At 46.8% G+C, this 11870-nt stretch overlaps 1 protein-coding gene across 1 annotated transcript in view; it reads right to left on the reverse strand.

Moving 5' to 3' along the window:
* Positions 1 to 1712: 1712 nt before the first annotated feature.
* Rtf1 (RTF1 homolog, Paf1/RNA polymerase II complex component) overlaps positions 1713 to 11870 on the reverse strand; it is a 79318-nt gene continuing 69160 nt past the window's right edge. Inside the window, exons 9-18 of the mRNA XM_004623393.2 lie at positions 10979 to 11061; positions 9023 to 9110; positions 8827 to 8934; positions 8115 to 8192; positions 6155 to 6276; positions 5935 to 5992; positions 5347 to 5424; positions 4268 to 4363; positions 3398 to 3509; positions 1713 to 3226 (exon numbers count right to left, since the gene is read on the reverse strand). Of these exons, the coding sequence (XP_004623450.1) occupies positions 3120 to 3226; positions 3398 to 3509; positions 4268 to 4363; positions 5347 to 5424; positions 5935 to 5992; positions 6155 to 6276; positions 8115 to 8192; positions 8827 to 8934; positions 9023 to 9110; positions 10979 to 11061 (930 nt within the window). The 3' untranslated portion in view covers positions 1713 to 3119. The remainder of the gene's footprint in view (positions 3227 to 3397; positions 3510 to 4267; positions 4364 to 5346; positions 5425 to 5934; positions 5993 to 6154; positions 6277 to 8114; positions 8193 to 8826; positions 8935 to 9022; positions 9111 to 10978; positions 11062 to 11870) is intronic.

Here is an 11870-nt window from a genome sequence, read left to right on the forward strand (position 1 = left end):
CAGCGGGCATTCTTGGGGGCCAAGTCCTGTGGAGTCCCTTTCCAGCACCAGAGGCAGACTTCAGCGTGGCTCCTACCCTTGTGTGACTGTCATCTTCAACCTTCCCATGCCCATAAAGGAAGTCTTGCTTTCTCACTTAAGTGTGGTCTGAGAGAGGTGTCAGCCAGCTTCAGCCACTAGGAGTGGAGCTTACAGATTTGCTAGGGGCACATTAGCACTTCCTCCGTGGCCACACTGGGCTCCCCAGGCAGCAAACAAAGCAGAGAACTGTGCTGAGGCCAAGCAAAAGCTGTCAGGACTCAGGTCACTAGGAGTAGACAGCCTATTAGTTGCTTGCCTTACCCAGGAAAAGCTTACAGATTCTTACCAAGATAAAAGAAATAAACCAGGCCTGGAGGTGACCCTGTGTCTAGGTAGCTGCCCTAAGCAAGAGGATTCTGGGGCTCCAGCCTAGTGGAGTTACAAAAACTTTTACTTTTAGGGGTCCATGCTAAGAGAAGGGGATGGAAGGAAACAAAAAGTAGGTCCTCTTGGACCTTCCAACTTCCAACTCTTTGGGAGGTGCCATTCAGGATGCGAGTCTTGGACTAAGTCTGCCTCCCTGTTAAAATGGATCAAGTTTATAAGTATCTGTACAGGATCGGGGAGATGGCTCAGTGGAATAAGCGCTTCCCTGGCAAGTGCAAGGGCCTCAGTTCAATCCCAGGTTCTGCCAAAAAACACACAAACAAAATTATCTGTACAATTAGAGTGATAAGTCAGGACTTCACAGAAATGAAAACCAAGAGTATTCTTTCTAAAGGGAAGTTGTAGGCATCAGACTTTCTCTGTACCTGTCAGAAACAAGACACAAACAGGACTACAGACATACTGAGCTAGATGTGGACGCTGGCCTTGCTTCTTGGAAGGAACTGAAACAGCCTTGGGTGCTATACCCTTCACCACCAAAACCACAGAGGCAGCATGGTGCAGGGGACTACTGGGGCAAGTCCCACCAACAAATCCCCTGACCCACAGGAAGCCCAGTTGGGGACAGAGCAGTGTCTGGTGAGTCCTCATCCCATCAAGAGTGTGAGTCCTCGGTTGGTCCACATCACCAGCACTGCTGCACAGTGAGTCAATTTTGGTTCGTTTTTGGTTGGTTTCCCTCCAGCTCTGTACTTTGGCCTCGCAGAATAAAGGCTTCTGTGGCTGGATGTGAGGAGATAGGGGCAAAGTGTCTACAATGTAATGTAGTTTTAATAAAAATTTTATTACACAGCCATAATGTAATCGACACTTCTCCAAATCCAAATAATACTAAATACAGATCTACATGGTGGATCAGAATGACTCCAGCAAATTATATGGATTCTATGATTTTATGTCTTTTGAAACCAGATTAAAAAAAAAAAAAAAAGTCCAAGTTTGACATGGTGGAAGAAGTCCTGGCAGCTCCGGGACTGCAGAGCCCAGGCAATGTTTAACAGTCTGTGATTCCACATTTACACACAGTCTATAAAGAGCTTCGGCCAATGGACTCTTCAAGTATATATGGTTTCAATGAGTCCATCACCACTCCTCTGCCCAGCCACCCTGTGCAGCTACCACTCAGCTGCGCCACACTCACAGTTACCAACTTTACAGTCACAATACGTCTTTAAAATCATCCGTTGCCACTTTTTTAAAAATAAAAAAATGTAAACTAAATTAAAGCAACACTGAGGCTCTACTAAACCCGAAAGTGTTATCAAGTTCAATTTTATGTTTAAATACAATGTAACTCCATGATTTCCCATGAACCCCCTTCTGTATACAAAAGTAGAGTGAAGTACAGAGCAGAGCGTCGAGTCCTCTTCTGTGGAAATCAGCAGCTCCTGCTGTTTTAGCTCAGTTCCTGATATATATAGTCAGCTGTACTTTGTTCTGAAAAGATTTGTTAAATGCCACTTTTATTTACACTTGGAGCTTTACACCTGAGAATGATTATCGAGCAGTCAGCTTATCTCTTTTCAAACATTTCCTAACGACACACACACCTCTTTGCTGGCTTCCCCCAGTCGCACAATATACATGCTCACCATATAGCTATGTAGACACCCGCAACGGCACAGGCAGCTGACATTTGCAACCTAAATCTTTTTGTGTTTGCTCTCCACATTCATGTTGAATAATTTCTCTTAAAAAACAAAACAAAATGCCAAACAGAATCACCAAGGAGACAGGCACACGCTCCATGTTCAGCTGAGAAGCTGCAGGCTAGACCCCATGGAAGAGGCTGCTTCTGCTGCTTCCGGGCTCCCTCCCACCTGCACGACACAGCTTGGGGCTTGCTCTAGGGTGGGGCGGTGGTGGGGGAAGGAAGGTATGGCTACAGCAGTCAGGCCTGTTTAGTAAGAAGAATCACATTTAATGAGTTTCTTTCTTGCGGTTTCAGATGCTAAAGTACAGCTGAAAAAAATCTGAAACAGCTATAGACTCATGACAGACTGATACAAAGAGTACTGCATTTTTAAAAAATGATAAAAAAAATCCACACACTTACATACACATATACACACGCACTCTCTCTCTCTCAAATTAGACCCCCCTCCCTCCCCACAAATGTACACTTTTTGGAAATTAAATTGGTTTTGAAAACCCTCTTCCACAAAGACAGGAAGAGGAGTGCGATGAGGAGAGAGGAAGCAGAGCTGCAGGTGCCCAGTCCCCGCTCCCTCTGAGGGCCAGGTGCCAATGTTCAGTGGTTGGGTCTGGGGCAGCATGGAGGAGACTGACCCATGCCACTGCTGTGGCTGCCTGCCCAGGGCTCAGCAAGGATCCCAGCTCCGTGGTAATACTGAATGCGTGCAGGGTGGCCAATGAACTGTGCTGGTTAAAAAATAAAAGAAAGGCAAACACAAATCTAAAGACATGGAAAAGCCCACAAGAGCTCAGATCCACCCTGGGCGGGCCTGAAGTTGGTGGGAGGTGGTGCAGCCGGGAGTCTATACAGCAAATGGTTTATATTACAGATGACTGGCAGTTCATGGAGTCTCTTCCCAGTTCTGCTGCTGCTCCAGCCCAAAGAGGGCAGATCAAAGGGAAAGAGGTAAGCTGGGAACTGATGGGCATGCGGGATCAGAAGCAGCAGGCTGGGCTCAAATCAGCCCCCGTCGCTTTTTATAGTCTTCTAAGTTCAGAGATCTCCTTGGAGCCCCATCCTTGGCAGGTGGAGCCTTGGAGGTGATGGCCAAAGCCTTTGACTCTGGAAAAGAGGAGCAATGGCACGTGAAGGACCTGCGAAGCTACGCCTCACACCTTGGGTCCCTGCTCACTAGCCTGCGCCCTCTCACAGCACAGCTGTGGCCTGGCTAGCCCTGGCCCTATCTCTTCCTATGTCGGTCCTCAGCCATCCACAGTGCCCCACCTCATATACCTGAGCTGGGGACCTGGAGGTCAATCTTCACATCAAAATCATGCACTTTGAACAAGTCTTCTGAGAGGTCACTGGCTGACTTAGAATTCAGATCTTTATCCTTCCCTTGACCCTGCAAGAACAGCAGAACTAGTTAGAGGTGCAGTAGCCAGTCATGGCCCAAGTGCTTGCTCAGGTTCACTAGCTTTCCCCACTGAGGGACGTTTTGCTTCTTTCAGAGGGAGGATAGAAGGGCTGGAGATAAAGAGCTTTCTTTTCTGAAGACTTTTAAGACTTCAAAGTGAAGAAAGAGAAGGCTCATGTCTGTGATACAGAAGAGGAAGTGAGGCTGCACCACCTTTTTTTTTTTTTTTGAGACAGGGTTTCGTTGTGTAGTTCAGGCTGGCCTCAAACTCACAGTGACCCTTCTGCCTCAGCCTCCCAAGTGCTGGGATTACAGGCATGCACCAATGCACCACCACACTCAGCAAGACTGCCCTCTGACCCAAGATCTCAGAATCCTTTGGGACTGCTGAGTGCCACAGGAGACCTATATTAGGTAGCACCTATTCCTCCTAAGCATCCTGCAGGGCAGATGGATGTAGTATTATTTCAAGCTCACATATGAGGAAATCTGCCAGAGGTCTAGAAGGCAGGAGTCAAGACACAGTGGCCCTAGGTGAAGAGTGCTGTTGGTTTTAGAGTTCAGGCTGCCTGCTTAAAACTCAGAACTACTGAGTACATGTGCAAGTAACTGGGATAGAGGAAGGACTACAGGTTGGATTCCATGTTCAACCAGGTTGGAAAATGAAGCCCAAACCAGGTGAGGTGTGTGTTCCAGGTCCTGGCAAGCAGCCCACATTAGAAGCCACAGGGCGGTCCTGCACTTGCCTTGTTCATTTCCTTAGGAGCATCTGGTAACACTCCAGAACCGTATTTTGCATTTAGCTGGGCCAGGATGGCAGCTTGAACAGCTGGGTCCCTGGACTGAGAGAGAGACACCAGTTATTTCAGAAGCTGACCAACATTCAGAGTCCCTCTGCCAGACTGGTTCCTGTCTATCACCAACACCACAGGCTCACCGTGCACCCCAGCAGCAGCTCACTGGAGCTTTCTCAGGAGCAACATAGGGCAAGAAAGGGCTCGTTAAGCCCAGCACAGCCAGGCTCAGGCTGAGCATCCATCATCCAAGAATCTGAAATCCAGAATGCTCCAATACCAAGAGCACTGGCATGGTGCTATAAGTAGAAAATTCTATACTTGGCTCCATGTGTCAGGCTGCAGTCACACTAAAAACATGACATAAATTACCTTTGGGTGATGTGTGTCTCATGTGTAGGAAACATAAATGAATTCTGCATTTAGACTTGGGGCCCAGCCCTAAAATATCTCACACATATGCAAATATCCCCAAATTAAAAAACCCTCAAACTTCAATCAAAGTGGTTAGGATAGATATATAGTTACATTCTCTTAATGAATAGAGGGATTTGTTCAAATGGTGTTTGTAAATAGGATATCAAGTCCGCATCTTGTACAGCAATTAACCACTAGGAAGAATGTTTGTGTTAATTATTGAAACTGTCCTACAAATTTGGTTTGAAACTGTCTCATTGCTATTTGTTTCTCAATAAAATTATGGAAACAAACAAACAAACAAAAAACCCCCTTCAAAACACTTGTTCCTAAGCATTTTGGGTAACAACTACTCAGCCTGTGTTAGTCTGCTGCACTGCAAGCCCACCACAGAACAAAGGGTTAGCGTTGAGCTTTTACAAGTCCATGCCTGTCTTTACTACCTATTGCCCTACAGCAAGATAAAAAAGGAAGTATCCAGACCCAAGAGCTTGAGGCTAGCAAATCCCAGCTAGCAGACATTATTTTTAACTTCTCTATTAACTTCCTAATAGGATTCACTTTGTGTCCTAGAATCTGGGCTCCGCCTGAAGACATATTCCTCAGGTACTCACGTTGGAGACGATGGTTGGCTTGCACTGCCGCCGTGTAAAGGGGTCCATCTGTTGGTTTCTCATGTTGTGACTTTCAGCCTGAAACACAGAACATGAGTCAGGGAGCCGGCGCGCCTCTCCCTCCTCACTCATCTGTGTTTCTGTGTGAGAGGCATCTTTGCAAGGGACTGAAAGAGCAGCCTTCTCTCATGCTTTTCTTTCACAGGCCCAGAGCAGATGGGAACAAGAATCACAAATCAGAAACTGGTGGAAGTGACTGTGGGGAGACTCCAAGGGTGGGCAGGAAGCACATGGCAGAAGACTGATGCTTCCTGTCTATTTTTTTTTTGCAGAACAGGGATTGAACTCAGCACCCTGAGCTTGCCAGGCAAGCACTTATTCTACTGAGCTATCTCTCTAGCCCTGCTGGTTCCTGTCATGCACTGGGAAGGATATGGGCATGTGTGTGCACACAGGCCATGTGCACTGTGCTCCTACCTGCACACGTTATCTTTACAACTGAAATGGAAACCTGGGCAATGCATGGCCCAGATTTCCTATCATTTCATTTATGTATTGTCAGGGAGTGTGTGAAGCTTCCTTGCTCACCACTAGGGCCTTCTCAGACTCCACAATGTTCCATTCCCGGTTTCGCTGGTTGATGTAGCTGTGAGGGAGGAGGAAGGGGCATGAGAAGTGAGCTGTGAAAGGGGGAAGGAGCCCCTGGGCCCTGACCAGGCATGCAGAACCCAAAAGGCAAACTGGGTGCCTGGCCCCAGGCTGCTTCCTCACTGTGGCCAAGGGAGGCCCAAGCAGAAGAGGCACACACCTGATGGCAGATATGTTCTTGGTCCGCTGGCGGTCCAGGGCCTCTGCACGCTCCTCTAGCTCATTGAGCTGGTCTTGGATTTGCTTGGCCTTGTCCTGATCTCCCAGGTCCTCAGCCATGGCCTACACAGAGAAAGGTGTGAACTCTCACCAGATGGCTCTGTATTGAAGATCCCCTCACTCTGGCACAGGCAAGGCATCGCTTGTGATGAACACACACCACAAAGGGGATGGAACAGTGCAGGGTGCTTCTTCCTACATAGTCTCTGGCTCTGGCACAGCACTCTGCAACATCAACCTTAGAATCTAGCACATGGCTAAATTAGGCTTGTTTCCTTTGGAGGAATGGAAAACCACCTACCACAATATCATTTGTTCAAATCTAGTGCCAGATACTAGTGCATGCATGGTGGGAGGGTGTACTCTATTTTAGTTAATTAAATAATTCCCTTTTTAAAAAATATTTATTTATTTATTTATTTAATTTTTTTTGTGTGTGTATGTGGCCAGCTCAGCCCACCTGGGGGCGGGGCGGGCTGGCATGTGGTGCTGGGGGATTGAACCGCAGTCCTGTTCTAAGTAGGTGCTTTAGACCACTGAGCCATCTCACCAGCCCCTAATTTCCTTTTTTTGAAATAGTCTCACTAGGATGGCCTCCAACTCATGATCCTCCTGCCTCAGCCTAGTGATGGTATTATAGGTGTGTGGCACCACATCTGACTCCTGGGTCTATATTACATGGAACTAAAGTGACTGGAAAGTAAACAAAATGGAATAAACAAGGCCAATTTCTTTTTCTTTTTTTGTATTTTAGGGAAAGTCCTATAGGGTGTTCAGGGTCTCACTACTAAATCAGACTCTTGTGATCTGCTGTTAACAGCCTCCCAAGAGCTGGGATTACTGGTTCGCGCCATGCCCAGTCTCAATCACCATCTCAGTGTGCTCTGGGGACAGGGCCAGCACGGCAGGCCCAGAGATCGAAACCCCAGCCCCTGTGCCTGCTTGCAGGTGCTTTAACCCCCTGAGCTATTTGGCCAGCCCAACAAGGCCAATTTCAATACAAAGAAAAATGACCAAGGAATGCCACCCAGGTGGCAAGAATGGACTAGGTTGCTTATTTATTTATTTATTTTTTAATTTTGTGTGTGTGTGTGTGGCCAGCTCAGCCCACCAGGGGGCGGGGCTGGCTGGCATGTGGTGCTGGGGGATTGAACCGCGGTCCCTGTCTAAGTAGGTGCTTTAGACCACTGAGCCATCTCACCAGCCCTAGGTTGCTTATGATCAAGCCAAAACTTTTTTTTTTTTTTGGTCTTTTTGAGACAAAGTCTCACTATGCAGTTGATGCTGGCCTTGAGCTCACTTTGTAGCCCAGGCTGGTCTGGAACTTGCCATGATTATTCTGCTTTAGTAATTTTTTATTTTTTCCACTAGGCAGCTTGGACTCACAGTGATCCTCCTGTTCTCAGCCTCCCCAGCATTGGCATTAAAGATGTGCACCTTACAGGTGTGCGCCACCATGCACGAACTGGATTGAAGGCTCAGCACACCCGAGGGGTGGGGCCGGTGCAGCATGCAGGACCAGGTATTGAACCAGGGGGTCCCTGAACTTACCAAAGCAGGCTCTTGGTTGGCTAAGCTATCTGGTCTGCCCTGCTATAGTATAGGGATTACAGGCGTGCACCACCATGCCTGCCCTCAAGATTTTTCTCCCAATCCTGCCAACCACAAACTCAGCAGAGGTTGGAAAAGACTGATATTGCTGGATCTCAAATTTAATCTTAACCCAAGCAGTTGGTCAAATGAACAAGCCCTGGTTCAAAGTTAAAATTAAATAAAAAGTGGTGGAGATGTATCTTAGCCTGAAGGTCCCTGGTTCATTCTCCAGTAACAAGAGGGAAAACAACAATAAATGTGATTTCCTCTTACAGGATGGGCAGAGCGGATGGAGCACGAGGTTTTACCTTTTCCTTCAGCAGCTGAGTTTTCTTCATAGCATAGTTGGGTGGAGCTTTTCTGAACCTTTCTTTCTCTTTTACAATCTGTACCGGAGAGAGATACAGGCAGTGAGGTATTCCTAAACTACTGCTGTAGATAGGCTTAGCAACCCCACTTTGGAGGCAAGCAGCTAATGAAGCAGATTCTTCTTCCTGTAGCACTGTCTCACATCAAGAGCAAGTGAGCTCATTCTGAGGACTACTGTGCTGCTCCAAGGCCCCAGTGGCTCTCCTGGGACACTGTAAGGCCAGCTACTGCCCCAGAGGACGAAGATCAGAGAATTGTACACAGAATGATGAGGCCTAGCAGAATGCACACACTATAGACTCAGGTCTGTGTGGCTCTATCTGTAGACAGAATGTGCAGAGAAACCCCTAACTCCAACAAGGCAAACCCTAAGTGTCTCCTTACCTTCATGCCTAACTAAAAGCAGAAGTTTTTTTTTTTTCTCCAAATGCCTTCACAGCAGGTTTGGCTAGCTTGAGTTGTGGAGATCAAACCACAGCAACCTAAGCCTGACTGCTTTGTTGAAGCAGCCACTTAAAGAACTGAGCTAAGGGGCAGGCCCCCTGCATGCCTAACTAAACATGTCACATACAGGGAAAGCAAGAAAATCATGGTCTCTGTACTCCAATGAAAGTGATAAAGCTCCAGGTTCTGGGGGACCAGGTTTCTTACCTCTTCAATGTCCTGATCATTGAATTTGTAATTAAGAGCTTCTTTAATAGATAATTCCTTTTTGTTAATTTCATCGAGAGTGGGTAGCTGCATGCCAGCAGAGAACATCTGGATGGAAATGTGGCAGGAAGGTGTTAGTAAGAGATGTTCAAGAGTGCCCATCTTCTGGGAGTCTTCTGGGAGTCTCACCACTTACCGCTTCTTTCCATTTCATGAACTCACTCTCAGTGAATTCTTGGTTGGAGACAAACTCTAGGCGGAACACTCGTTGGTCACTGCCATGCCTACACAAATGAGAGGGCATGTCCAAGGATGTGCATGCATACCAGCGAGGCAAGCCCCCCAGCTGTGTGCTGCACCTATGGCTCTTCATCATGTCGCCCTTTGAAATAGTCTCAAAAGATTACAAAACATTCCTAGTGTTGGAGCACCAGCTAACATCAGTGGAATTGGAACCCCTGAGAGTATGAACCAGACACAAAGCACAGAAACATCCCAGAGAGTTTTATCGGGCAGCTAAGATTTGAATTCATAAAGCCAGCAGAAGTAACCAAGTGGACTTGCCAGGCCTTCAAGTTACCCAACATCAGAGGGTGTGCATTAGTTCTCCAGATGACAAGCAAACTCTGTCCTGAAAGGGAGAACCCTGCTTTCTGCTGACCACCACACTATCAAAGTGAGGGGACCCAGAGCCATTCTCCGAGGGACAGTTTTTTCATGGTCATTCCCCAGCCTGACTCCTTTCTTTTTCCTGTTTATTTGTTACTGAAGTACTTAAAACCTGGGGCCTTTGTGCTGAGCTACATCCCCCCTTATTTTAACACAGGGACTTGCTAAACTGCTATGTTGAGCATGGCAGTTAAAAAGGCTGGGCTCAAACTTGTAGTCCACCTGCCCCAACTCAGAGTGCTGGGATTACAGGTGTATTTGACCTCATTTGGCCTGTCTGTCTGTCTGTCTCTCTTCTTTCTTGGAATTGAGCACATGGCCTTGCAATTGCCAGGCTGGAGTTGTGTTGCTGAGCTATATCCCCAGCCCCCAAATATCTTTACTTTCTTTTCTTTTTTAAAATCTTTTTCAGACAGGGTCTCACCATGCAGTTCAGGCTGATCTTGAACTCACTTTGAGGCCCAGACTGGCCTTCAACTATCAAGGATCCTTCTGCTTCAGCCTCCCAAGTGCTGGGATTATAGGCATGTGCTACCACGCCTGACTTCAACTGTCTTTTTCTTAAGTAAACCTGGGAGGATGAAGGGGTGGTAATGTGGGAAGGGAGAGACCACACTAATCAAATTAGGCCAGTGGTCAGCATATCTATTACTTGTTATCTGCTGTTTGATCCTGGCAAAGTACAGTAATAACTAAGTTTATGAACACTTCTGCTTGCAAACAAAAGCGGTTGGTAAAATTTTGTTTCCATTCACAAATTCTGCATTGGGTGACAAACACAACCACAGCCATTTTTCCCATACAAACACAAATGCAACCACCCTCCCCAAAACTATAAAAGAAGTTAAGTTCATAAACTGAGACCCCACTGTACTTCCATATCTTTCTATGTAGGGTTTTTAGATTCTCAGGTTCCAGGAGGGTGGGGATTTTTAGACAAGTTCTCACTATGTAGCCAAGGCTGAACTTGAACTTGAGGTGGTCCTTCTGCCTCAGCCTTCCAAGTGCTGGGATTACATACATGTGCCACCACACCAACCAAGGCAGAAATTTGTGGTGTACCTATTTTGTTCTCTCTTTTATTCTGAAGCCTGTAACAGTGCCTGGTACATAGTAGATATTTGGTAAACATGTATTACATGAATTTTCATTTCACTGAAGAGGAAAGTCCAGAAAGGTGCCCTGACTCATCAGAGATGAAGTCAGATAAGTGACACAGTTGGGACTGGCCCATGATTGGCACATAAGGCACTGCCTGCCAGGTTCCAGCGGGGCCTCTCACAACCCCTCCTGCAGTAGGTCCTATACTGCAACTCCTTGCTCTCCCCTGGGAGAGAGCATGAGGTCTTCCCTCACAGGCAGCAATAGATACCAGGCAGTCCTGAGTGCTTGTCTGACAAAAACCATCACCAATAGCAGGGCCAGCCCAACAGGCAAGGCATGCTGGGGAAAGAGCTGAGGCTGCTCAGGAAGTGCCTCTTACCGTAGCTGCAGTCCTTTGTTTGTTCTGGTACCACCCAGCTGGTAAACTTTGGCAGTTTCTACAACACCTGTGATCTCGGCGACCTAGGAGAAAACAGAGAATCAGTCAAAACCAGACTCCTTCAGTACTTTCCACACCTTTCCAGCATTGGCCCTACCATCTGGACACAGACAAGTGACCTGTGCTGACAGGAGCTGCAGTTGCTAGGTGTTTTGGGTTCAATTGCAGGGAAAGACTGCTTAGGGAAGAGGCAAAGCATGGTAAGTCTGAAGCCAGGGCTTGAAAGCTGTGGGAGCAGACGGTTAGCTTGCTGGGCCTACTAGAGACTTTCCTCTAACTAATACTTCCTTACTCTAGGAAGTACTCAGGGATTCAGAGGCTGGGTCTCTCTATGATGCCCAAACTGGTCCTGAACTTCTGGGCTCAATACATTCTCTTAACTCAGCCTCCCAAGTAAGTACTTGGGACCACAAGTACCTGCCACTGTGCCTGTCTCTCGGAGTCAATTTTTTTTTCTTGGGGGCAGGCGGGGGAAGCAGACCTCTAACTCCAGCCCATGGCCCCATATAGACCAGATATTAACCAGATGTGAAGTTTCTAGTGCCCAGCTTTTTGTGATGTGGCATAGCTATTAGTTATCATGAAAGGAGATAGGTACATTAAAATCATACTGTCCAGACAAAATAAACATAATCAAATAGCTATATTCTAGCCAGCCAATATAGAAGCAGCATTGGAACTTAGAACATAACCTGTAAAAGGCTGGAATTCTTTAATTTTTAATTTCTGGTACTGTACATTGAACCCAGAGCCTTTGCACTCAGCTACATTCTCAGCCCACCTTCCCCTTTAACATTTTTTTTTTCCTTTTAAATTTTTTTTTTTTTTTTTT

Source organism: Octodon degus, unplaced genomic scaffold (assembly GCF_000260255.1).
Source record: "Octodon degus isolate 3935 unplaced genomic scaffold, OctDeg1.0 scaffold00002, whole genome shotgun sequence".
In the NCBI taxonomy this organism is placed as follows: Eukaryota; Metazoa; Chordata; class Mammalia; order Rodentia; family Octodontidae; genus Octodon; species Octodon degus.